General features: G+C 40.1%; 1 protein-coding gene and 1 long non-coding RNA gene across 7 annotated transcripts; one reads left to right on the top strand and one right to left on the bottom strand.

Moving 5' to 3' along the window:
- LOC112843797 (uncharacterized) lies at positions 1-2,044 on the top strand. Its single transcript, XR_003216309.1, has 2 exons — positions 1-284; positions 535-2,044. It is a non-coding gene; the product is annotated as an uncharacterized LOC112843797 (long non-coding RNA).
- LOC100706347 (dedicator of cytokinesis protein 9) lies at positions 1,735-27,977 on the bottom strand. 6 transcript variants are annotated; one of them, XM_025902808.1, is made up of 37 exons: positions 27,632-27,970; positions 27,012-27,123; positions 26,725-26,843; positions 25,882-25,968; positions 25,677-25,766; positions 25,418-25,533; positions 25,209-25,278; positions 24,997-25,122; positions 24,532-24,603; positions 24,283-24,429; positions 23,980-24,063; positions 23,777-23,888; positions 23,506-23,684; positions 23,238-23,351; positions 22,986-23,097; positions 22,613-22,743; positions 21,428-21,542; positions 21,273-21,339; positions 20,641-20,688; positions 20,051-20,187; positions 18,333-18,448; positions 18,120-18,257; positions 17,802-17,984; positions 17,510-17,623; positions 17,047-17,262; positions 16,888-16,945; positions 14,654-14,760; positions 14,383-14,505; positions 14,119-14,232; positions 13,863-13,868; positions 8,137-8,283; positions 7,138-7,348; positions 4,363-4,553; positions 4,163-4,263; positions 3,852-3,990; positions 3,530-3,537; positions 3,107-3,244 (listed from the first exon to the last, which is right to left on the bottom strand). In XM_025902808.1, coding segments are annotated over exons 1-37 (4,140 nt in total). In that variant the 5' UTR covers positions 27,761-27,970; the 3' UTR covers positions 3,107-3,243. The 6 variants fall into 6 exon arrangements, with proteins under 6 accessions (XP_019207596.1, XP_019207598.1, XP_025758594.1 ...); XM_019352051.2 differs by lacking the exon at positions 3,530-3,537 and having other exon boundaries at positions 1,735-3,244; positions 27,632-27,967; XM_019352053.2 differs by lacking the exon at positions 3,530-3,537 and having other exon boundaries at positions 1,735-3,244; positions 20,051-20,118; positions 27,632-27,966.

The following is a 27,977-nucleotide window of genomic DNA, read 5'->3' on the forward strand; positions in this document are numbered from 1 at the left end:
AGGCTTAGCTGGGTCACTTGTTACCCTCTCACCTCTGGCTGACTATGACTATGATAATATCTGACTTTTAAAAAAACAAACTAGCAAGCCTGTTATGTTACTGCTTAATTAATTCCATGTTTCAGATGTTAGTAAAATGTGCCACCCTGTGGCCCCTTTAAGTTGATATTTTATGACAGTAGAAGAAGAGTTAAACAGGAAGTGGATGTTTTCTTGCTATGCTGTTTCAAGATGGCCGCACCACATTCATGTCCTTCTTTTGGGTGTTTGTTAAAGCATTGTCTGTAAGTATTTAATGGTAAGAAGCAACGAGACACTCCAAGTGTTGTCTTTATGTGTGATGGATCACACTTAACAAGTTTTCAATGTGCTATTCATATGTAAATGAGATCGCCAGTTCATATGCTAATTAGCGGTGCTAATCGTCATGCTAGCTTCTCAAATGCATTGTTAGGTCATTGGTTTAAGGCTGTATGTTGTTGTTAACAGTACAGATGAGTAATGTACATTTCCACATATGCTTTATTGTTACAGTTTCACAAAATGAAAGAACCAGTAAACTTCATAAGATCTCATCTATTGTCTGGAGTTCCTGGGTTCATGTTTAGCTGTTTGGATAGCTAGTCAGACTTCTAGCGAGGCCATTTACAAAGCCGTAACAAGCGAATACAATAAAATGTTGCTGTTGGCTATAGACAGTGTTGCTGTATAGCATACTGTCTGATTTATTCTGTATATTGCATATAGGAAAGCTTTATGTGAGATGTATGTAGCTCTTTAACTGACAAGATAAACTAGCTACAATAGTTTCCTAATTCTTTTTAGAAATTCACACTATGTAAATTTCTAAAGTTATAGTTACCTACAGCTAGCTAGCTAACTGAAAACCTAGCTAGCTGTAGCTAGCTAGCTTACAGTTACATGTTTGGCTAAAACACACACATACACAAACAGAGGGAGAAAGAGCATTAATACTGCTTTTAAAAGCTAATACTTAACACAATTATTAATAATTAAATGTCCTAAATCATCTTGTTTATTGGAGGTTAATAAAAGGAAAACTGACCTAATATTAACGTACTCATCTATGCTTTTTACTGATCAATGTGCAATATCAATAAAGTTGAGATTCTAAGTATGATGTTATACAACATAAAGTCTTGGATTGGGTCTCACTCATTTTCTGTGTTTGACAAAAGCACTTTCCCTCAATTCTTAGATATACTTTACTGACATACTTTATAGTGACTACTTCACAAATAAGAGACAACTTTTTATATGAAACCATAGAGGTGCCTTAGAGGGTGCTAAGATGTTTTGGCACCTGAACCCATCTGTCCTTTAAAAAGGAACATAAAAAAACTTAGTTTCTTCACTTTGCAAACCTTTAAATTTGAATCAGCAAGCAAACATTTATGTCAAGTATGAGGTCTTCCCATTTCAGGTGCAATAATAGTCATGATAGGACAAAGCAGGTTGTGATGGCCTTAACATCTTGTTGGCAAATATCTCAGATGTGACCTTTGCAATCAGACAGCAAAAGAGTTCCAGCAACACTGGTGCTAAGTCATGCTCACATCAGATACAGATGGAATTATTTAGGTAATTATTTTCTTAGCAGCTGTAAACTTTGATGAAATTTGATATGCTGCAGATACAGGAGTATGGTATTTCAGCACTGACCTGTTTCTCATACAATAAAAAAACAAAGGCAAAACAAGGAAGTAGGCATTATTATTATTACGTGTTTTATTTATTTGTCTTAAACATATGAATGAATGGATGAATCATGATCTAGTAAAAGTCTTGTGTTTCTTTTTAAATTTGAATTCACAGGTAATAAAAGGCGTCATGACAAAGAAACAAAGGGGTAGATTACAAATTGTTACACTCTTTGCTTGCATTGCATTGTCTTTTGTTCTCATGTCTTTGGCAAGAGGGGGTAGCCTTGGTAACTGTAAAAAAAATATTGCACATAATGTTGTTACAGAAAATAGGTTAAAACATTTTGGTTCATCTGGCTTTAAATAGTAATAATAATGAATAATAATGGATTGCATTTATATAGCGCTTTTCGAGACCCTCAAAGCGCTTTACAATTCCACTATTCATTCACTCTCACATTCACACACTGGTGGAGGCAAGCTACAGTTGTAACTACAGCTGCCCTGGGGCAGACTGACAGTCTGTTAAGTTTCTATAAATGCCCAATGGCCTAAAATAGAGTGACTAATTCTTTGAAAAGATCAAAGATAATCTCTGATGCTTCTGCACTTTACAAAAAAAAAAAGCTTCTGCTGTAGCTAGACAGGAGGAAAAAAATGAAGAAAGAACACTGTGCGCCATAGGAATGTATGAATGGTTACAGTGGCACTGATGTCTCACTGTCTTAAAGCACTCTTTTACAAACACACTATGTGAATGAGATCCCCAGAGTTAAAAACAGATCAAGTAGTCAAATACAAAAACACTAAACTTCCTTGTCTGTAGTGTTAACCCCATGATAGTATCCTTTGGGTTGGGCTCTGGACAGAAGAACAAGATAAGACCATATTGTAAACTGAAGTACTAATACATGCTTGTTAAGTTACACATGGTTCAACCCTCTTAGAATACAGAACAGAATAAACAACATATGAAAATGTAGACAGATGATGATATTACAGTTGTTGTAAAGGTTTGAAAACCATTTGTATTGAATGGAGTCTCCATAGGAAACAAGAATAATGGGGAGCACACGTGACTTCACTTCACTTGTCGCGGCAGGTGGGTGCCCCTCCCTGAGCTTGGTTCTGTCAGAGGTTTTTCCTTCCCACTGTCACCAAGTGCTTGCTCAATGGGGTTGGGTTTTTTCCTCTGTATTATTGTATGGTCTTTGCTTTACAATATAAAGCACCTTGTAGTGATTTGGCGCTATATAAATAAAACAGAATAACATTGAATTGATTTTCCAGGTTATGACCTGGAAAATTTTGAAATCGGATAAAAAAAGGAGGAAAAACGGTAACACATTATGTTTTTAGGTAGTGTTAGATTCTTTGAAGGTTTTCAGCTGATCCTTCAGATAGTTTGAACAGTCATTAGTAGTGATGGAGCAGCAATTCTGATGTCAAACATCTCTGTCAGAATATGGTGGTCGAGCCATGTACTGTAGGTTGGAACTGGTTGGTGTACCAGTGATGGTGTTGAAGATACCCATAGAGGCAGACAGATTGCTCCTTGGACCATCGTCCACTGTGTTTATCTGGAAGAAATGGACAGTTGGGAAGCTTAAAATATACTGATTGGTTTGTTTTATGTTTAAAAGGAGGTGGGGGATGGAATTAGTGAGGAATGGTCTATAAACATTTTCCTTAATCCATGGACAATCATAATTATCAGGCTACACACAAAGAGGCCATTACAGTTCATCTTTGGGAAGGCAGAATTGGGTGCAAATACTATGTCCATGAAGCTGTTAGTCAGTTGCTGTCTGTAAATCTTTTACAGTGTAAATAGTTACTTTATTCAATGATAAAATCATTATTACCATCCAAGCTGCTCAGGACAGCATAAATAAAGAAGGGGATAGGAAACATGGTTAGTAATGGTTGAACTGCAGCACAGGACAGCACTTTTTGTCATGCAATTAAATATAAAATTACACAATGACAAACACCCTCATAACAAAATATATGTGTAGATAAGTGTAGATGAAGCATGCAGATGTGAATACAAGTAAAATCAGACAGACCAGGTGCAACTTGATTCTTCACACGAAACAAAACTTGATAAATAAAATATTTAACAGTTATGAGGTATCTCAGAGCCATCACATGTTGTGATCATTCATCATTCTTCAGTATTTCTACCTGTTCGTGCATGATGTTCGACAGCTCCCTCGTCAGATTCCTGTAGTTGGCCTTCATCTCATCATGATACTCTTGCTGGTCTTCTTTAATTAGCCGCTCGTTAACGCCAAGCGCCTGACCGCAGGCGTCTACAAACTGCCTGAAAAGAGAGGCATGAAAAAACTCAAAGCAAAGCAACAAGCGCCAAATAGTAATATGCAATACAGAAAGACAAGCATCCAACCTCTGTAGCCAAGCTCACTAAGGCACAATGTAATCATAGTAATATTGGGCATGTTATAGTGTGTGGGAAGAAGGTTTTCTGTCAGTACCTGAAGACCTCTTTGAGCTGTTTGACTTTGTTGTCTGGATATTTCTTTGCACTGCTACTGTCTAGGAAGGCTCTGGCATAAGCAAGAGGACCAGCATTTACCTGGAAAATAAAAATCAAAGACTGCTAATTCTAGATTAAAGGAATAAAATAATTAATGATGAAGTAAAAATGATTATAACCTTGTGATTTTGACTGTACCTGAACACTGATGCTGCCTTGGAGCTTGAGCTGCAGGCGTATCATGTCCACTTCAGAGGCTGAGCACAGCTGTCGCAACTCATTCACCTTGGCACTCATCTCATCTATGGCCACCTCTATGGGGCTCAGGTCAGTCTGGTGTTGGTACATGACTGCTATACGCTTCTTTACGTATGGGAAACAGTGGGTGGCTGAGTGAACACAGGATTGGAAGAGAAAAAATATCTGTTGTTAGCAGCAACATACAAGTGTCCTTTGAACACAGAAACAGTATATTCTGCAGTAATGCTGGTAACCAGGATATTAAACAATCCACTGTACCTGTAAACGGCCACGGCGGAGTCTCCGCTATAGCCAAGTCGGTTAGCATAATTATTAATAAGGCACAGTAAGAGCTGAGCTTACTGGTACACTAATGAACCAGACCTAAATTCATCTGCATAATTTTTTAGGTGATTTGTACTAGAGTGAGACACTGGCGATTGTAATCAACAATAACAGCTGACAATCAGCAAGATATATTTAGACTTTGGTTAATCTACTCTAGAATTAGCACTGTAGCCAGGCTGACAAAAAGTCAGAGCTCTTTTGAGCCAACCATCCCTTTAATGTTAACTAGTAATGACTTCATGAACTTCTTCACAAATAAAATTCTCATCATTAGAGAAAAAATTACCAATAATCATCCCACAGATGTAATATCATCTACAGCTACTTTTAGTACCATTGATGTTAAGTTAGACTCTTTTTCTCCAATTGATCTTTCTGAGTTAACTTCAATAATTACTTCCTCCAAACCATCAACGTGTCTTTTAGACCCCATTCCTACAAAACTGCTCAAAGAAGTCCTGCCATTAATTAAATCTTCGATCTTAAATATGATCAACCTATCTCTAATAATCGGCTATGTACCACAGGCCTTCAAGGTGGCTGTAGTTAAACCTTTACTCAAAAAGCCATCTCTAGACCCAGCAGTCTTAGCTAATTATAGGCCAATCTCCAACCTTCCTTTCATATCAAAAATCCTTGAAAGAGTAGTTGCCAAACAGCTAACAGATCATCTGCAGAGGAATGACTTATTTGAAGGGTTTCAGTCAGGTTTCAGAGCTCATCACAGCACAGAAACAGCTTTAGTGAAGGTTACAAATGATCTTCTTATGGCCTCTGACAGTGGACTCATCTCTGTGCTTGTCCTGCTAGACCTTAGTGCAGCATTCGATACTGTTGACCATAATATCCTATTAGAGCAATTAGAACATGCTGTAGGTATTACAGGCACTGTACTGCAGTGGTTTGTATCATATCTATCTAATAGACTCCAATTTGTACATGTAAATGGAGAGTCCTCTTCACACACTAACGTCAATTATGGTGTTCCACAGGGTTCGGTGCTAGGACCAATTCTGTTTACATTATACATGCTTCCCCTACGCAGCATCATTAGAAGACATAGCATAAATTTTCACTGCTATGCAGATGACACGCAGCTCTATCTATCCATGAAGCCAGGTAACACACACCAATTAGTTAAACTGCAGGAATGTCTTAAAGACATAAAGACCTGGATGGCCGCTAACTTTCTGCTTCTTAATTCAGATAAAACTGAGGTTATTGTACTCGGCCCTGAAAATCTTAGAAATATGGTATCTAACCAGATTCTTACTCTGGATGGCATTACCTTGGCCTCCAGTAACACTGTGAGGAACCTTGGAGTCATTTTTGACCAGGACATGTCCTTCAACGCACATATTAAACAAATATGTAAGACTGCTTTCTTCCATTTGCGCAACATCTCTAAAGTTAGAAATAGCCTGTCTCTTAGTGACGCTGAAAAACTAGTTCATGCATTTATTACTTCCAGGCTGGACTACTGTAATTCATTATTATCAGGATGTCCTAAAAACTCGCTGAAAAGCCTTCAGTTAATCCAAAATGCTGCAGCAAGAGTACTGACAGGGACTAGAAAGAGAGAGCATATTTCTCCTGTTTTGGCTTCTCTTCATTGCCTTCTTGTTAAATCCAGAATTGAATTCAAAATCCTGCTCCTCACATACAAGGTCTTAAATAATCAGGCCCCATCTTATCTTAATGACCTTGTAGTACCATATCACCCCATTAGAGCACTTCGCTCTCGCACTGCAGGCTTACTTGTTGTTCCTAGAGTATTTAAAAGTAGAATGGGAGGCAGAGCCTTCAGTTTTCAGGCCCCTCTTCTGTGGAACCAGCTTCCAGTTTGGATTCGGGAGACAGACACTGTCTCTACTTTTAAGATTAGGCTTCAAAGTTTTCTTTTTGCTAAAGCATATAGTTAGGGCTGGACCAGGTGACCCTGAATCCTCCCTTAGTTATGCTGCAATAGACGTAGGCTCCCGGGGATTCCCATGATGCATCGAGTTTTTCCTTTCCAGTCACCTTTCTCACTCACTATGTGTTAATAGACCTCTCTGCATTGAATCATATCTGTTATTAACCTCTGTCTCTCTTCCACAGCATGTCTTTCATCCTGTTTTCCTTCTCTCACCCCAACCGGTCGCAGCAGATGGCCGCCCCTCCCTGAGCCTGGTTCTGCCGGAGGTTTCTTCCTGTTAAAAGGGAGTTTTTCCTTCCCACTGTCACCAAAGTGCTTGCTCATAGGGGGGTCATATGATTGTTGGGTTTTTCTTTGTACCTATGAAGCACCTTGAGGCGACTTTTGTTGTGATTTGGCGCTATATAAATAAAATTGAATTGAATTGAATTGAATTTACAAATAGTTTCTATGATTATATGACATACTGGTGAGAACAATCCGCCGTTTACATTGCTCTTCCACCCCGCCCTGCTTTTTGCCCGACATTGTGAATGGTGTTTCAAACACAAAGCGCCAGATGTTGTGACTCTTCTCAAAGTCTGTCCTCCTGTCCTCAAGCTCCTTTTCGTCGAGGTAGGGCATGACGTGAGTTACCTGGATATAGGCGTACTTTGAGTCCAGATCTTTCGGATTCACCTGTGGATGCAGAAGAAGTTTTTCAACATATTTTTTTGTGTTTAATCCATAAGAGCTATATAAGCTTACATGGAAAGAAATTAGCCTGTTAACCAACCAGTAACGGTATTCCCGAATAGCAGCTGACATATAAAAGGTATATATTAAATTTGATCTCTTCCCAACTGGCTTTGTTAACATTTTAACAAAGGTATTTGCAGCTACAGAACTTCATTTTTTTCTGAGGTTACAGGTTACACTGGCAAAACAATAACATTCACAGGTCAAATTAGTGCAAGCTGAAAATAAATCAAAAGGGTAACCTTTAAAAATTGAGATTTCTTTTTAGAATTCATATAATTCTTAAGCAAGAATTCATATAATTCTTAAGCAAGATGGGTCTAGTCATTTCAGCACTTCAAAAGTAACCCTCGGCATGTGGTATGTGACCCAAAATCAGATTGAGGCTCATCAACAGTTGTCATAGTTATGGGTTTTGAATACAAACATTCACAGCGAGGAAAACTTTGCCTTTGGGGCTTAGGTTACCAGGAGATATAGCATAAACAGCAACAAAATACATTGTAGTGGGTGAATAGGTGAAAATGTATTCATGCAGGAGAATGAGGTTTGTCTCCTATGTGAAGCCAAAAATTCAAAAACACATTTAAAAAACTTCATATATTCATTGTGAATTCTCTGAATGTAATCTGTACGTCAAACCTAGAATAACGTTTTCTCAAGATTATTGCACAGTTGCTAAGGTCTACTATTTACTGTCATCCAAACATACAAAAATGTGATCACACCTTGCCAGAGTCCTGAATAATCTTGACATTTTCTTGGCCAAATTTGTCAGAGTATAGCTTCAGGAGCCTCTGGGAAATTTCAGACAGTGGAGTGAACTTTGGCTCCTTGTAGATGTATTCTTTTCCATCCTCATCCTCAAAGAAGCCCTGCAAAACGGAAAGATCAAAACTGAAATAAGATGGTTAAAGAAAACATCTGTGCACTAAAGTGGACCTATTGTGCTCATTTCCAGCTCCACATTGTTAGTATTGCACTGTCTGCTTATTGTATGACTTGATGGTGGATTTATTCTTTCAATAACAAGATGTATGAAGCAGTGTCCGTATTTGTTTAAAGGTGTTAACAATGACATACTCAAATTGAGCACTCAAAGCCAGTGACACAAACATTCATACAGCACTTTATGTATGCATAAACACTGTTTAGCATTATCATGCTAAATGACGTGCCAATGGACACATTGGGAGAAACTCAGGATTGTAACCAACGCCAGAGATTGATCCACCAAGCTTCCAGTTGGTAGACGACCTGTCCACCACCTGAGCCACACCAATTCAATTCAATTTTATTTATACACCGCGAAATCACAGCAACAGTCACCTCAAGGCGCTTTGTATTGTAAAGTAGACCCTACAATAATACAAACAGAGAAAAACCAAACAATCATATGACCCCCTATGAGCAAGCACTTTGGCGACAGTGGAAAGGAAAAACGCCCTTTTAACAGGAAGAAACCTCCAGCAGAACCAGCCTTAGGGAGGGGCGGCCATACACACACACACACACACACACACACACATTATATATATATATATATATATATATATGTATATATATATATATATATATATATATATATATATATATATATATATGTCTATGTTAGAGATGGCACGATACCACTTTTTTATGTCCGATACCGATATCATAAATTTGGATATCTGCCGATACCGATATGAATCCGATATAGTGTGTTTTTTTAATCAATAAAACTGTTTTTTTAATATCTTGCTGCATTTTGTATAAGTTCATACTCAAGTTTAAATAAACAACAACACTAAAGCTATTCTGTTATACCTGTATGTAAAAAATACACTGCGCCCAAAATATTTCATAGTTCAGCAACACTGATCAATCTAATAAACTTAAACCTACTCCATCCTCCCTATTCTGGTATTTTAAAGAGTACTTAGCAGAAATATTAAGCAACCTAACTAATAGGGTTGCAAATTCCCAGCAAAAAAAAAATAGGGAACCACCCCCCACCCTCCACCTCATGATGCTTAATCGATGTAATCAACTTTAATTTGATGCAGGGCGAAAAAAAAATGCACAGAAATAAATTATTTTTCAAGAATAATTAAATAGATTCAACATCTTTCTTCAACAGAATTGCAGACTGCACAGATGGTACCTTCCCAAAGGAAAAGTACTATAGCTTACTAGGGTATATTAGACTTAACAGTTACTATATACAGTAATGGACTTCTATACATTTTACATCAGATTAAAACTTTGGGTGTAAGATTCAGATAATTATTTATTAAAAGCTAGACATTTTAAATGAGAATAAGAAAGAAAAGTATGTCTTTGTGCCCCCTTTTCCCTGTTCATGCCCTATCGGCCCCCCTGGCTGCACTTTGCTAGATCCGCCCCTGCACAGTTACCAGCCGTCAGCTACGTAGAAAAGGATCCTGGTGTAGAAAGTAATATTAAATAAATTCTAACAACAGCTTATCAAGCTTAAAGGTGCTGCTGTTGTTCCACCGCTGGTTTCCTCTTTCTGGTGCAAAGTGGGCCAAAAACAAAGAAGAGAGACGGACTAGCGACAGAAAAGCCGATCAGCTGATCATTAAGCAGTTTCACGATTGAAGTAGCGGCAGGAGAGGGAGAGAGAGAGGCAGTCGCTCCATATATTGGTTGTTAAGCTTAATGCGGGAATGCTTTACAAACATTCAGAGATGAACTTGCACACTTGCTTTACTTCTCTCTGGGATAACTTCCTCGGAGATTAAATGCTGGTTTGGTAGCGAGGCTACAAATACACACAGCCGCTCTATCACATGACCCATACTGCTGCAACGTGCTACGGTTATGAGCCGAGTTATGCCATGTCGCAAGTTTTGTGAGCTGCTTTTTTGATATTTAATGGATCGGATTACATTTTTTATTTCTCACCGATATCCGATCCAGTCATTTAGGTCAGTCATACGTAATATCGGATCGGTCCATCTCTAATATATATATATATACATATACATATACATATATATATACACACATACATATACATATATATATATACATATATATATACACATATCTACATATACATATATACATATATATATATATATATATATATATATATATATATATATATATATATATATAGGATAATGGCCAAGCTTGAAACCTGGATCCCCCGTAGCCGGTTACCAAGATTACGTGAAGTACCCTCAGAAGGTCTGCTAGATGATGTTAATGCAGCACTACGGACGATACCTACAACCACGATTACTGACACTAACAAGCTGATCTACACTACGGCAGCAGTGATCAGTGAGATGCTTGGCTACAAGTTGAACAGCCACAAGGGGCAGTACCCTCCATGGAGAAGGAGGCTAGAGGGCAAGATCAAAGTAGCACGAAGGGAGGTTAGCCAACTAACGGAGTTGCAGAAAGGCGCGACAAAGAAGGTGCATAAGAAATACAGCAAGCTGTCCATACCTGAGGCCTTGGAAACTGCCAAGCAAAGACTCACAGCCTTGGCCAGCTGCTTGAGGAGGTACACCAGAGAGATAGAAGGCAGGAGAATAAACCAGCTGTTCTCCACAGAACCAGCAAAGGTGTACTCTCAGTGGCAAGGGAACAATAAGAGAACAGCACCACCAAGGCTGGAGACGGAGCAATACTGGAAGAGCATATGGGAGAAGGACGCAACCCATAACGGCAATGCTCAGTGGCTAGTGGATCTGAGGGCAGACCACAGCAACCTCCCTGAACAGGGTCCAGTAACCATCACAGTGGCAGATATCCAAGAAAGGGTCTCCAGTATGAAGAGTTGGACAGCACCAGGGCCCGACATGGTTCACGCCTACTGGCTGAAGAAGCTGACTGCACTCCACGAACGTCTGGCAGCACAAATGAACCAGCTGCTAGTTAACGAGAGACACCCGGAATGGCTAACCGAAGGTCGGACGGTCCTGATCCCCAAGGACCCCAAGAAGGAACCGGTCCCATCCAACTACCGACCAATAACCTGCCTCAGTACTACATGGAAGCTCCTGTCAGGCATCATATCGGCTAAGATGAACAGGCACATGGGTCAATACATGAGCGGGGCACAGAAAGGGATTGGCAAGAATACCAGAGGCGCAAAACACCAGCTACTGGTAGACAGAACAGTCAGCCGAGACTGCAAGACCAGACTGACCAACCTGATTACAAGAAGGCCTATGACTCAATGCCCCACAGCTGGATACTGGAATGCCTAGAACTATATAAGATCAACAGAACCCTAAGAGCCTTCATCAGGAACTCAATGGGGATGTGGCGTACAACACTAGAGGCCAACTCCAAGCCCATAGCACAAGTCACCATCAAGTGCGGGATCTACCAAGGAGATGCTCTGTCCCCACTGCTGTTCTGCATAGGCCTTAACCCCCTCAGTGAGATCATTAACAAGACTGGCTACGGATACCGACTACGGAACGGAGCGGTTGTCAGCCACCTCCTGTACATGGATGACATCAAGCTGTATGCCAAGAGTGAACGAGACATCGATTCACTGATACACACTACCAGGCTATACAGCAATGACATTGGAATGTCATTCGGACTGGAGAAGTGTAGTCGGATGGTAACAAAGAGAGGGAAGGTAGTCAGAACTGAGGGAATTGAACTACCAGAAGGCAACATTGCAGACATAGAGGACAGTTACAAGTACCTGGGCATCCCGCAAGCGAATGGGAACCATGAAGAGGCCGCTAGGAAAGCTGCAACCACCAAGTACCTGCAGAGGGTCAGGCAAGTCCTGAGGAGTCAGCTGAACGGTAAGAACAAGATCTGGGCCATCAACACCTACGCCCTGCCCGTGATCAGGTACCCTGCTGGGGTAATAGGCTGGCCAAAGGAGGAGATAGAAGCCACTGACATAAAGACAAGAAAGCTCCTTACCATGCATGGAGGGTTTCACCCCAAGTCCAGCACCCTGAGGCTGTACGCTAAGCGGAAGGAAGGGGGCCGGGGACTGGTGAGTGTCAGCACCACAGTCCAGGATGAGACAAGAAACATCCATGAATACATCACGAAGATGGCCCCAACTGACAGCGTGCTCAGTGAATACCTCAGGCAGCAGAAACCCAAGAAAGAGGAGGAAGGCGAGGAACCATCATGGAAGGACAGGCCCCTGCACGGTATGTACCACCGGCAGATAGAGGAGGTGGCTGATATCCAGAAATCCTACCAGTGGCTGGACAAAGCTGGACTGAAAGACAGCACAGAGGCACTAATCATGGCAGCACAAGAACAAGCTCTGAGTACAAGATCCATAGAGGCTGGGGTCTATCACACCAGGCAAGACCCCAGGTGCAGGCTGTGTAAAGATGCCCCTGAGACAATCCAGCACATAACAGCAGGGTGCAAGATGCTAGCAGGCAAGGCATACATGGAGCGCCATAACCAAGTGGCCGGCATAGTGTACAGGAACATCTGTGCCGAGTATAACCTGGAAGTCCCAAGGTCAAAATGGGAGATGCCCCCAAGGGTGATGGAGAATGACCGAGCTAAGATCCTGTGGGACTTCCAGATGCAGACGGACAAAATGGTGGTGGCTAACCAACCGGACATAGTGGTGGTAGACAAACAGAAGAAGACGGCCGTAGTGATCGATGTAGCGGTTCCAAATGACAGCAATATCAGGAAGAAGGAACACGAGAAGCTGGAGAAATACCAAGGGCTCAGAGAAGAGCTCGAGAGGATGTGGAGGGTGAAGGTAACGGTGGTCCCCGTGGTAATCGGAGCACTAGGTGCGGTGACTCCCAAGCTAGGCGAGTGGCTCCAGCAGATCCCGGGAACAACATCGGAGATCTCTGTCCAGAAGAGCGCAGTCCTGGGAACAGCTAAGATACTGCGCAGGACCCTCAAGCTCCCAGGCCTCTGGTAGAGGACCCGAGCTTGAAGGATAAACCGCCCGTAGGGGCGTGCTGGGTGTTTTATGTATGTGTGTGTGTGTATAAGAGCCATAGGTCCACTTTAAGTGATTGTAATTATATACAGAAAGTTATCAAACACAGCAAACATTAGCTGATCACTACCGAGTCAAAGAGATACAATCTATTTAATGTAATATATTCATACATGCGTAACAGTTACACTGCGGTTTATTTGTATAAAAGTAATAGTTGGAAAGGCTTCATCAATTAATCAAAGGAAACTTTCAGGGGAAGAATCACAATGGGTGAAATGGGTGACTGAAAAAAAAGATGAGTTTCTGGATTTTGCAAATGAAACAGAAAAGAGATAAAATTATAGAAAAGTCACACAACAGCTATTGTTTTGTGATTAAGTAACCACGTTTTATCCACTACTGGTCAAAAAAAATCATGAAGCAACAAAAGCTTAAAAATCTACAGATATTTGATAGTAATTTTACAAATACACATTAGCCCTTAAACAATGTAAAGAGGCACTGACATGCAGGAGGACTGCTCTACTTACTTACCGCAGCCTTAAAAGGAAAGGGAAAAGAAGAGAAATCTCAATTTAAAAAATAGTAGCGTTCCATTTAGATTCAAAGATTCAGCTGTATCAGAGAGTGTATGTGTGTATGTGGTACCGTACTGCAAAACACAATAAGATAAACACCATACTTTTATCAAAACTGTTTGATAAAATTTGTTTTTATCAAAACAAATTTAAGCTAAACCGAAAATTTTGATTATTATCATATTTATTTACTTTTTATTTTGTAAACTTACCTGTCCAAAAAAGGCCACTCTGAAGTACGTGCCAAGCAGCCTCTTGCCAGAATGCATTACTTCCATCACTTTAGTATAGGCACGGTGGAGTCTATCATACAGGTGTGCCAGTTTCTGTTTGACAAATTCAAAAACAAATTGCAACAACTGTCACGCAGATGGTTTTATTTACAAACTGTTGTTGTGAATTGGCATTATATAAATAAAGTTGAACCGAACAAAACAATTCACACTTCTATACTTTGTGCTCAGTGTGCATCTCACCTCAAAGTCTCTGCACTGTTCATAAATGGGAATGATGAGCCTATAGACATCAGCAATGAGCTCATAACGCTCTGCCTTCCAGAGGCCATCAACACACTCCTCCAAAAGCTCCATCAGCACCTCCTGAACTCAAACAATTATCTTATCTTTAGAAAAGACACTGAGAAGTGGGAGTAATGTTACTGCCAAAAAATATTCCTGAAGCCAATGAATAATTTTAAAAAGACATTCTATAGGCTGACATTCAGAAAAGCTCAAAACAAAGTCCGACCTCACTGAAGTGAACATCCTGCATCCCAACATCCTCCATCATGGCTGCTTCCTCGTCAATGTTCGGAGTGATGACACGGAAAGCTGAGCAGCCCTGCCTGAACATGCCTGGCATAAAAAAGGTACACAGAATCAGAATCAGAAGACTTTATTTATCCCCAAGGGGCAATTAACAAACAACCGAGCAGCATACGTTGAAGATAAGAACAATAAGAACAGGCAATAGGAGTGAAATAATAAATACACAGAATATACACAGAATATACAGTATATACAGTTTTAAAATTGCACAGTTGTAAAATTAAAGTGACTAAAGGTGAATAAATAACTGTAAGTGACTAAAAGTGAATGAAGTGTCAGTAGTGTAAGAAGAGTGTAGTTTATGTTTATGGATGTGGGAAATGTTCTTATCGGCTGGAGTTAAAAACCAGAGTGGCTTTGGGGACAAAGGTGGCTCTCCTCCTCTCAGTCCTGCAGGAAATGCAGCGGAGGCGTCGCCCAGAGGTGATGTGGGGTGAAGAATGTGAGAGGGGTCGTTGATGATTTTGGCTGCCTGTCTAAGGGCCTGTTGGCTGAAAACCTGTGCCAGAGTTCTGACAGGCAGTTCAATGATTTTAGAGCACACTGATGCAGTGTGCTACAGTCTGTTCCTGTTCTGAAGGCTGAGGGAGTGGAACCAGCAGGTGATCGAGAAGGTCATGATGCTTTCCAGGAAGGCATAGTAGAAAGTCATCATGATGGGTGTGCTGACTCCAAAGGAGTTGAGTTTCTTAAGGAGGTATAGCCGTTGGTGGCACCTCCTGAGAATCTCCTCTGTGTTGGCAGAGAATTTCAGGAGGTTGTCAAAGATGGTTCCCAGGTATTTGTACTCTTCACCTACCTCCACTGGCTTCCCGTGGATGGTGGTGGTGACTGAAGCAGCCAGATCCCTCTGCCTACTGGAGAAGGTCACCACCATCTCTTTGGTTTTGCTCACGTTCAATTCAAGTTTGGAGCTGTCACACCACTCTACAAACTCCTGAAGAGTAGGCCCGTGGTGCTGTGAGGGGCCTGACAGCAGTGACAGGAGAACTGTGTCGTCAGCATATTTAACCAGGTGACAGTTGGGCTGTGTGGATCTGCAGTCATCAGTGTAGAGGATGAAGAGCAGGGGGGAAAGCACACAGCCCTGGGGGGAGCCAGTGGAGGTGGAACGGAGACCGGAAAGAGAGTTGTTGACCCGAACTTTCTGAGTCCTGTTGGTCAAAAAGTCCAATCAGTCCAACAGGACTAGCTGAGAGAGGTCCAGTAGAACCATACACTGATCAAGCATAAAACTATCACCACTGACATGTCAACCCTGTCATAGAAACAATATTCCCGGTTGGCTATGGCCTCTTTATGTAGGATAATGTGCCCTGCCATAATGCAAAAATAGTTCAGGAATGGTTTGAGGTTGGCAAGATCTCAGTCCAAGTGGATCTTGTGGGAAATGCTGGACAAACAAGCCAGCCAGTGGTACATGCCATGCAGGGGCCTGCCCTTCCCTGATTGTTCCTCTCTCCTTCCTCCTCTTCTTTGTCAGGCTTCTGCTGCCTGCGGTAATCACTAAGAACACTATCAGTTGCGGGTACCTTCCTGATGTACTCGTGGACCTTTGTTTGTTCTTTCATCCTGGTTGTGACACTCACTAATCATCGGCCACGTTTCTTCCGCTTTTGTGTGTGTAGTAAGAGAGAGAGAGAGAGACGTGAAGGGTGAAGGCAACAGTAGTCCCAGTGGTAACTAAAGCACTTCCCAGGAACAACATTTGAGTTCTCTGTCAAGAAGAGGGCAGCAAAAATACTGCACAGGACCAAGAACATCCAAGGTGTCTGGTAGAGGACCCGAGCTTGAAGGATAACGACGAAGGAATATGACTCACACTGTTTATTTTTTACAATTATTGATGGTTTTAGAGTTGGAGGAATTTGCAGTGTATACAATTTACAATTTCGATTGCAGACATCCCCAGCTCTGATATGTGTAAGACATATAGCTTTTTATTACGCTCCATAAATCTTTCGTCTGAAAACAACAAGAGACTTGATAGGCTTTATTGAGTTTATCAATCAATCTCTCCAGGATAATGTTCCTCTACTGTTGTAATGTTTATCAGAGATTCATTTTATGACTTCTGTAAATGAGGATCATAAAGAAATGTTGGAGTTCAAATAGTTAACTGCCAGAAGACCTTACATTATATCCTCAACTTACCTTTCCTCCAGAGATACTCAGCCACCAAAGCAGCAACATGCACGTAACACATAGCTGCCTGCAGGTGAAAAGCACAAACACAGTCACGAGTCAGAGGCTAACACAACAATGCCTTACTGCAGAAAAAAAAGGCAAGGTATTCAATGTGACGTAAAATACCTCTGAAAGATCCCCATTCTTGTTGTGGATGCGAGCCATACTGTCCAACCAGGTTTTACGGAGCTCAGGGGTGCTGGTGTAGGACTTGGCTAAGCTGTATTGGAGATCTACCAGCATTTCCGGGTCATTTTCATGCTCCTTCATTTGCTCTGTGGCCATCAGCACTGTCCTGATGCGTTTTGTTAGGTCCTTCACATCTGAAGGAAACGCCGTGTGCTGCCCAAGCACAACAACAAAGTGAATGTTCAGGATTACATAAAGCAAGAAGTGAGTACTGAAATGTGTTTGCCCCAAAACAGGAGAAAGGCTGAAATTTATCTATTTAGCAATCTAGTAATAGATAGCATTGCTACATGTATGATCTGACCAAGTGTTAATCAACCAGTTTGGGACAGGAAATAACAAAAATTATTCAACAGTTCTCCCAGTAATTTATTTTGCCTACCAAACTCTCATTCCTCACCTTGATGGTCTTGTCACTGTTGGCATAGTTGTTGATGATGGAGAGAGACTGCTGGAAGCGCATACCCCCTATGCCGATGACGTCAGCAATCAGCTTACTGACAGCAATTACCACCTGGGTGAATATCAACAAGTAAAGCGAACCTTACATTTAAGACTTCCTGTATAATACAGAGATACATCATTAACATGGTTAGCAGATACATCATAGATATTGCATGTAGATAGAGACTAGGAAAGATAACTAAACACATAAAATGTCAATTTTAGACGAACACAAATGAAACGCTTACCTGCAGATGTGTTCGTACAAAGGATTTGCGACCTGTGTAGTCGAAATTGCTTTTCATAAGAAAGTAGAGAAGGTGGGCAGCATAACTACGGATGGAGCTCAGCTTGGAGTTACAGCACTTGAGAATTTCGTAGCAGAGAGAGGCACACATGTCGGCCCGGCCATCAAAGAAGGTACAAGGGAACTAGAGGACATGGAAATGCAGCTGTGGGGTCATTTCAAGTGGATTTGTGGATATCAAAAAATCACAACCACATGGATTACAACCAACTTCAGCCCAACCATGTTAAGTCAATAAACACGGGGTCAGATATTTCACCTTGTAAATGAAAGTCCTGAGTGAGGTGAAGACCTGTTTGAGGGTGGCTTCAGACTGAGGTATCTGCAGAAAACACAAGTGCACCTGGAAAACCTTCTTCATCAGGGGATTGTGACCGAGATCTGAATTCAGCTGGGTCTGAAAACAGGGAAGGTGAGTTTATTGGCTGAGCCAGAAAATAAAGGGCGTCATGTTGGCTGTCTCTGTTAATACCTTGAACCCCATGATGAAAGTGCTAAGTGTGTCCAGCACAGTGAGACAGACCTCTGTAGACACGTTGGCCTCTAGAAGGCACTGGCTGTTCACATCTGCTTCCGTATGGGAGTACGCTGCACAGAAAGCACATATGCAACGTCTCCAACAGAGATAATGTTTTATTAGAGCCATAAAAAAGTGCATACTGTTGATTGGTTTATTGATTTACATCTAAGACCAATAACGATTTGGCAGACCTGTTGTTGATTTTGTCACCATTACCAACTCCCCGAAGGAGTCAGTAAAAGACAAATCAGTTGCTGCCATGAGCTCGGGAAAGCATGGCTACATTAATTCAGATAAACACAATATTATTTAGGTCTAAGAAATAAATAAAAACAATAATATCCTACTTTAACTACAGCAACATCTGCTTCATGACCACATTTTAGCACAGTACAACTCACCCCAGCTACACACAAAGTACTTTAAGTACAGTCTTAAGTATGTTGAAATTCAACCTGAAAGAAGAAAATAACATTTCATACATACTCTAAGTATATACAGTACATTCTTGCCCAAATGATTACAAATAAAGTGTGCTATTAAAAATGACTAGATAAAAATAATACAAATGTGTATATTTTCAGTTAGTACTTATTAGGAGACGTGTCATTATTTCTGAAATTAAATGACGTAAGAAGTTTTAGTTTAATAGTCTTGGTTGTAACCCAGTTAACTCTTAATAAATCAATTTTTTGAAGGTTAGGGGGTTTTTTTCTACGAAAACAGTTGTAGTTTGTGTAAAGTATAGCCTCATATGCATCATCACGCTATCTCAAAATCTGTTATGTGTGCTTTGCCTTCATACTGATTCTGTCTCATTAATGATTTACTTTTATATGCTGGTAACCCCACATGTAGGTTTCACCTGAGTACTGGAACATCAAACACTTTGTTTCTGGCATTCCGGCATATGCCATTCTTCGAATGTTTTTAAACAAGGAAAAAATAAAAGCGTTACCTAATGATTCAACAAAATAAAACTACTTCCTCTTTCTGTTTGGCCTATTTCAACATAGAAATTGCTTACAGTTCTGTGTCTTTTGCTTTGGTGAATAATTATCCCATCAGTGATCATTTCATTTGTTACCTGTAATACTTTAGATATATGTGTAGTTTCTGCTCATGTTCAAAACATTTAAAACAGATGTGGGATGATTTTTAGGAATCATGTACATCTGTACTTGGAAAAAACTCTGACTGAAAACACACAAAGAACACAAAACATTGCCTTAAGATTAGTTATCAAATTAGCAAACAAGACCTTTAAACTCAAAAAACGTTGGTCACAAATTCTTCCTTTGCCAAATGGAAGACAGATGGAAAAAAACAGATCATTAGTGACATATCTTATCCAGCATATCACCGATTGCAATTCATAGATTATTGTCTATAAAACAAAAAAAAACGAGACGTTGAGCTTGACCTTGACAATTTAGGTGAAGAGCCATTAGGTGATCACCATGTGCAAGTTTTGCTAAAATCGAACCAGTACTGTACGAAGTAATTTGTGGCCAGGCAACTAGGTGGCTAAGTCGGATGAACTAACAAATATTTCTACATTACCAGATTTAGACTAAATTATTGGGTATTTTTATTTATATGTTTTGTTTTTTTTTGTTGACATATGGAAAGCATCCATTTAATCATTCATTTCAGGTGGACAGGCCTACTGTTGTTAAAGGTGTGAGCATTCTCCAGAGATCCCAGCTGCTGCAGACGGGCGTGGAGGATCCCAGCTCTGTTACGAGACACAGGGAGAGTCAGTGATTTCCTGTCAGGACCTACAGGCCCCGCCCCCTCATGGATCCTGTTGGAAAAAGGAGAAGTACTATTAACTGCAAGCTTGAATGACTTATTTACAGCTAAGTCAGAATAAAGACACACAAAAGGGTATAATACTGTTATTTTAAAGCATCACTTACTGAGGGTGTTAATGGTTGTACAAAATAAACCATGGACACATGAAATAAATAAATGTCTAATATGTAATGTGGTTTTAAACTGACAGAGGCAAAAAGAATGTCATGCATTTTGTTAAGCAACCAGCGAATGTAAGATCTTACCCAGGGAGGGGCCATAAAACAACTTGCCAGCAATGTTAAAGATCAAAGAACAAATAAAATCCAACAGTTAAAAGATTTACAGAGGATTCGCTAAAAGTCTCTGTTTATATATGAATCACTAATTGCATGGAATGCCAGCAAAATTAGTTTAAGTTCAAGAATTCAGAAATCAGCAGACAGAACAATATTGACTCTACCTGGCGATGAATCTCTTCCCCATGTATCTGAACTGATAAAGGCAGACTCTGCAGGAAAAACACAGGGTTTATTATTCACAAGTTATTACTTCTAGTACCCATTTGACCCCTGGAGAGCTGCATCTGTATCTGAATCTTCAAACGACCCTTGGATTTGTGGCTGCAAACTCAAGATGTTACACCAAATGTCTTAAGAATATGATAAAAGCAGACATGGCAGCCATAACTTTCAAGAACAAGACAGAGTTTGGGTATGGTCTTATTCCCTCTTCAATCCAGGAAAGTTCTCCACGGTCAAGCTAACTCGCAGATGGCAAGGACCATATTGGTCCAGCAGACTGGTGCAAACAAACATGACCAATTATGGCTCTAAACGAAAAAATCCCAAATGGCAACAACTGAAATTCTAAACTCAAGGTAGAACAGTAGTCCACAAACTGGGGCAGGCATCACTTTGTCAATATCTTTTAGTGAACCTAGCGAAGCCAGTGTTCATTAATTTGCTTACTATGACATCTAAGGCTTGCTAATACAATCTATCTTGTTTATGTTATCTATAAAAAAATATTTTAAAAAAATGTTCAGTCACTCTTACATGTATGTAATAATAAAAAGGTTCTTTCTCTACTTACTCTATCAGTGTGAAGAAGTCCATTAGCTCTGAGGAAGCAGCTTTGCTCCAGTAAGCAAACAGAGCCTCTGAGTATGATAAAATGACATGAAATTAGATTATTAGACCACAGCACGTGTCAAAATCACAAATCATGACTCATACACTCTGTCCTACCCTCTGACATGTTCTTGAGGATATGCAGAAAACACATAAATAGGTTTTTGATCTCATCCTGGTCCAGTTTGTCAGAGCGCAGCACAGTGCTGCCCAGGGCTGATGCGCACGGATTCTGATGCACAGGAACAAAGTAGAGAAAACTTTTACTTATCAACCTTTGGAGTACTGAAAAAAATCAACCTTTTAAGAGATATAACCCATCACTCAAACAAACCAAACTTTAAAGATGAAAAATGCCAAATACTTTTTTTAAAACCTGTCTACTGCTGCAGACAGTAACAAAAACTCCAGGTTTAAAAAGTATAGAAGAAAAGAAGTGGAAAAAGCAACAAGGTCAGCCAATCTTACAAATCCCAAATTTGCAAGACTCTGTAATATGAAAAACACTCTGAAGGGGTCACACATGTCAAAGAGAATACTTGTAAAGTTAAGTTTTCCTCATGATTTGCATCCACCCTCTGGGCTGCAGCTGGCTTGTTATAATCACTGTCATTGTCCTGCATTAGGTCAGGCAGGGGAACAGTGAGGAGAGAGAAGTCCATGGTGACCCGCTTGGTTGCATGATTGAGATGAGGTGGGACTTGGTGTTTGGGTTCAAAAAAGAGAGGGAGCACATTGATAGAATGCCTCCTGGTAGATCTCTCCTTTTGGTGGAGTTGGGATGTGATGGAGCACTGTTGGGAGGAGGGTGTGGGTATGAAAATAATAGAAAATAAAGACACATCTCAAGAGACCTTGAATCTTACCGACGCTGCTTTTGCTTTGTTACTATTATGACTCCAACCGAGTAATGTAGTCTGTGTCATGAAACAAGGCTTTTATTTCTTTTATTTCCCTGTCTCTGGATATTCCTGGGAGGTGGGGCAATTTTAATATTATATGTCCAGGTTTAATCTAGTCTACCTGAGTAGTTCTCAAATAGTTATGTTTTGGTTAACCTTGAGAAATGTTTTCTATGTTGCAGACTATATCTTTTTCAAAGTTCAAATGAGGCCAGAATTTCCACTACCAGTAAATATATTATTCTCCTTATCAATCAACCCTTATTATCAATCAATGTTAGTCTGACTTTTTAAGAGTGATGTTAACATTCCTCTATGCCACTGACTCATCTTTATTTCATCAAGAAGAAACAACAACAAATGTGCCTAAGGAATTGCCATGTCACAAGTGGTGACCTACCTTTTCCAGAGAGTTGGTCCTGTCACTGCTCTTGTCCAGCAGGCTGTTCCCAGAGTCGGTAGAGACCAGAGAGCCTTTGGAGTCTGCATGGTGAACTGAGCTGGCGTTGGTAGTGGAACTTTGAGGAGAGGCTGCAAAGGGACCGTAAAAGAAAAGGTTTTCACCAAAAGCAAAACCACAAAAACACATTTTTCATTTGTGATCATGGTGCAAGATCAGTAGACTATGATTAAAGATACAGTTTATTCATTTTAAATAATATTAGAAAATTATTTACAATTTTTATTTTATTTTATTTATTTGAAATTATTTAAATTTGACACATTTTTATTACTCAGTAATGTCCTTATAAGACAGAGAAGAAGGGAAACACCTGTTCCAGAGATGACCCCAAACACATCTTTGTGGAGAGCATTCTCTATGCAGCTGCCAGGTTTCTGAGGAGTCACCATGGAGGTCTGTACCGGAGAGTCCTCTCGTGGGTTCTGGGACAGAAACTAAAATTACTATTGTGAAGTGCTCTAGTACTTACTTAAAAACAGTAAAGAGAGAAACTGCAGAACTGAGGCGTGCATTACAGATGCAAGCTACCATTCCGTTTACAACCACTAGGTGTCAGGCTTACATTTACATTACAATTGTCGAGAGGCGCGGACTCTTTGATGTCAAGCCTATAAACATTTTCCTGAAGCAGGCCAAACAGAGGGAGGTAGAGAGTGGCAAGTCTGGCCTGCTGGCTCTGCAACAACAAATCTTGAGTTAAATCATTTAAAGCTGTCAAATTGAAAAATTATTGTGTACCACACTGGTTAAACTACATCTAACACATACTTTTATGGAAATGCAGCAGATGGCCAAATAGAAGGATAATGGCCAAGAGCTGCAGAACTTACTTTGGAAGCATAGCGGTCATCAAACGTGTGTTTGATCATCAGTCCCTTGAGCACCTGGATGGCAATCTGACGAATCTCTCTGGACTCCTGAAGTGCACCACCCACCTCCCTGAGCAGCAGTCCCACCAGGAAGTGGTTTCGACAGAAGTCATCAGTCAGCGAGTAGTCCAGCTGGAGATCTGTAGCAGGCATTTATTAGCAGGACAAGGCAAGAGCAAAAAAAGATGGAATGTACAGATGAAGTCAGTGCAAACTGTGGGTTTTTTCTTACCCTGGAACCTCTGTATTCTCCCTTTCCAAAAAGGCATGGGCAGATTTAAAGGGACATAGTGCTCATGGTTGCAGACCTCCCGCAGGAACTCAAACTTGAATTCATATAAGGTCTATGAGAACCATAAGAGAATGTGCAGTTTATGGTTTTATATTAACTTCAACAACCTGTATCAAATCTTTAGAGACAATATGCCTGCTCACCTTGGGGTCTCCAGGAACAAAGCAGTTCATGTAGTTGTTGATCTGCTTAAATACAAAGCCTCTGTTCATGAAGGTGAAGCAGCGCTGTGTGGAAAAGGGAACAAATATAATGAGCGAAGACGCATAAAAAAAAAAGTCAGCTTAGTTTTCTGAGTTGAATTGACTTATCGTTTCAGTCTTTTTATAAACAATAAGTAGTAAAATGTTTTAATGTTTAACCTCAAAACAAAGAAAATTTGAGATATATTTCTATATTTCTACATAAATATAATATATAAATTAAAATAATCAGCTGGTGGCAACCTTAATGAAAACTGCCAGGCTGCGGTTGGCATTGCGAGCCGCATCAAGATTGTCCTTATATTTCTGGGTGATGTGTGGCATGAGCATATTGACCAGAGTCTCTACTGCATGGTAGTAGGATGCAGAAAAGCGCTGGTTCCTGGAGACCTGGACACAGGATGGGAAAAGAAGAAAAGGAAAAGATTTGGAGGAGTCACGTTTGTAAGAAAATGGCTTAAGGACAAAAGAAAGCTTTTGCAACAGATCTACCTTAACCTTCCCGTGCTCTATCAGATAATGAGCCATGGATTTCACCAGACCTTCAAAGAAGTACCAGGAGTGCTGCAACCCAGAACACAGTGTCAGTGAAAGAAAGAAATACGATGAATTTACAAAGTGTGAATTATTTTGAAAGTGAATGTTGCATGGAACTAGAAAAAAATGACATCATAAATATGTCAACAAGAATTTATTCATTTATTTTCTCAAATTTCAGTAACAGATGTGAATTTTGGAGAACTCATAGCAACAGAATATAATGTTTGTAGATCTACTATCATGTATTACCTATTTATGTTGTTTAATTTAATTTTAATTTAATTTTTTTTTACAGGTAAATTGAAAAACTAATTATTTTATAAAGATTTGTGGATTCGTTTAAAAATATTACTTTCTTTTTCTCTATAAGTCTCCTTTAATTAGCTTCTGCTGATTGCCTTTTGACAGATGAATTACCTTTAGAAGCTTGTTGCTAGTCAGGAAGTCTGTTGATGGTTTGAGAATGGCTGTCATGGCTTTTGCCAGCTCCTCATGAACAGTTTTTACATTGGTGACAGAATAGGGATCTTGTTTCAACACAAACTGGGTGCAGAGAAGGGGGCGAGGGCTGTCAGACTCTGAAACAGTGGATATCATCATTGTGATAAAATTCATAAGACAATAAGCACCTTGACATACGATCTCAGGTAATGCTCAAGTCCCTCTTCATGGCACTGTGCTACCACATGAACCATCACCCTACAAAGATAATGAAACAAAAACAAAACACAGTTCAAAAGTGTTGCTGAAAGGCAGGCATTTCATGTATTTGGATGTGTGTGTGTGTGTGTGTGTGTGTGTGTGTGTGTGTGTGTGTGTGTGTGTGTGAGTGTCTTGCCTGGTCACATTCACAGCCACATCCTCATGTGTGGTTCTGGTCAGGACACAGAATAGCTGGTTGAGAATGGTGGGCAGAAAGTTTACCATCACGTGACCTTCCATTGCATGGAGACTCTTTAAGAGGGAAGTAAGAAGAAAAAAGTCAATAACTGTGGACTCTTCCTGTCATGATCCCTTAAATGTTAGATGAAAAGATTATACAAGAGTGTGTGTTCCATTTTCCTTAGGTTATTAGAAGTAAATGGAGCTCTGAATACCTTCAGGTATTTAACAAGCTCTCCCTCCGAAGCTTGTTCTGACATCTCCATGCTTTCGCAGTGGTGAAAAAATTTATGCAAGTGCTGATCCTAATAGAAACATGTCATATAGATGTTTAGATTTTTTTTATTCTATAAAACTGTTGTGAGTAGGCAGCTGACATTAACTGCATATCATGGATATATGTGCTATATGTGTACACACCTGAGTGTTAACTGTGGATACAAGATGAGTTGAGACTTTGAAAAGGGGTTTTCCTCCATCCACCCATTTGATCTCCAACCCAGAGTGCTGCAACAAGTACACAACTATTTACTCCACTGGATACTAAGTATAAACTGCAGTACAACAAATCAACACAGTGATGTTCTTTTTGCATATACTGATTTATACCATAATAACGTTTATCAAAAATTAACAGATCAATTGACAATAAGCCTTAATTATTATTGTTCCTCCATGGCAAGCACCCATGCTATCAGTATACATATATCATATATCAATACATATATCAATCTACATCAATCAATATCTATCTCAAGCAAGATGGATAGTTACTGTATAACCTCTGATTGCAGATGTTTGGGTTTCAACTTGCTAAATTCACCACTTTATTATTCTGAATAGAAGCCTGGGTTTCCCACATTGTCCTTTCACCATTTCCCAGCAGGTTCATTCCTGTCTACATATGTTGCTTGATTTGTGGCCTTACCTTGCTAGAGGTACATAACACTTAGTTGTCAAATAAGGATATGTTTAACAGATCTGTCTTGGTTGTCTTGGGTGATACTAAAATTAGCTCTATGTTTAACTTTAAGAAAATACAAACAAAATATATAAAATTAAACAAGACAGCAGAAATGAAAGGATGAAAGGATGCCACGCTGTTTGATGGAAATGAGAATTGTCAACCTACAGGGTGCTGAATTCAAAGAATTATGAAAGAATTATGTGGCAAGCTAGTCCACTACCTATCTATAGTCTACACCATACTACCTACAGAAAATAAAAGTTCATTTTTGTTTTTTTGTTGTTGTTGTCTTTTACCTTGTTCACACCATCCTGGGAGCTGAGGTACCCAGCAGGTAGATTGGCAGCCACAGGAAGTTGTTGTTCATTCATGATAACTCTGCCATCCTTTAGTAGAGGCAGCCACACTTGGCCAACTGAGGGTTAAAAAAACAGCACCATTAACATAGCACCACTACTGGAATAGAGGCAGCATAAGGATTAAGATTTGAATATTAAATCACTGTATATCTGAATCAAACTGCTACACACACAAACAGCTTTGTATTCACTGAGGGTGGATGTGACTTAAACTGATGGCCCACCTGGAGTTTCCACCACATCTTTCTTCTTGCTGTTGCTGTCACAGCTCACATGATAGAAGGTGAAGAGAAGGTGATGCTTCTCATGCAATTGAGTAGGCAGCTCTATCTTTATCTAGAGAGAGCACAAAAACATAGTTTGCTAATACCGAAGAAGCTTTGCAGTCATAGAGTTCAAATTTGCTCAAGCAACATGAGAGGAACACAAAGGTTTGAGAAAAAAACTGTTTAATCATGCAACATATCTGACTCTCTGCTGGTAGTTTGTAGCTATTATTAATCCATCCATTCACTCTCTTTCACTTATCCATATCAGGGTCGTGGGGGGGAATGAACTCTATCCCAGCTACCACAGGGCAGGTCCCCAGTTTGTCACAGGACAGCAGATACAGACAGACAATCATTCACACTCACATCCACACCTATGGGCAACTTTTTAACACCAATTAACCAAACCCTACTAATTGCATGTCTTTGGACTGTAGAAGGAAGCTGGAGTACCCAGGCACTCTGATGGTGGAGGCAAACTCAGGACCCTCTTGATATTACATGCCACCGTGCTGCCCTATTAAGCCATTGCATCTATTAAACTCTGACTGTGAATAACATGAGCAGAGAAATACCTCGTCATAAAACTCAGGGTTCTGCTGATGGTGGAGGACTGCTGCATATGCCTGCTTAGTAAATAGAGGCCCTCCAGGGCAGCCATAGATGCACTGCAGTAGATTCAAAAAGTAGAAGTAAGAAATCATGTGAGGACAGGCAGATATGTTGTCATGCTCATCGTGTGGTTTAATATGTTTTGGTCGTTGGCTTATCAGCTAGTTTGAGCTGCAAGATGAACAATCCAAAGTCAAGATCACAAAGCCCTAAGATTAATTCTAAGTCAAGGCAAAGAAACCCAAGTCAGAACAAACTAGTCTGTAGTTAATACAAAACAGACTTAAATGAAGACCTAACATTCAGCAC

This window comes from Oreochromis niloticus, linkage group LG23 (genome assembly GCF_001858045.2).
Source record: "Oreochromis niloticus isolate F11D_XX linkage group LG23, O_niloticus_UMD_NMBU, whole genome shotgun sequence".
In the NCBI taxonomy this organism is placed as follows: Eukaryota; Metazoa; Chordata; class Actinopteri; order Cichliformes; family Cichlidae; genus Oreochromis; species Oreochromis niloticus.

Bases quoted from the DNA above. Each gene is read 5' to 3' on its own strand.
- LOC100706347 (XM_019352051.2), bottom strand. From the start codon at position 27,760: ATGATTTCTTACTTCTACTTTTTGAATCTACTGCAGTGCATCTATGGC. The intron at 23,352-23,505 runs GTAAGTTCTGCA...TTGTTGTTGCAG, and splicing joins ATGACCGCTATGCTTCCAAA to AGCCAGCAGGCCAGACTTGC. The intron at 3,991-4,162 runs GTACTGACAGAA...CTCTCTTTTCAG, and splicing joins CAGCTCAAAGAGGTCTTCAG to GCAGTTTGTAGACGCCTGCG.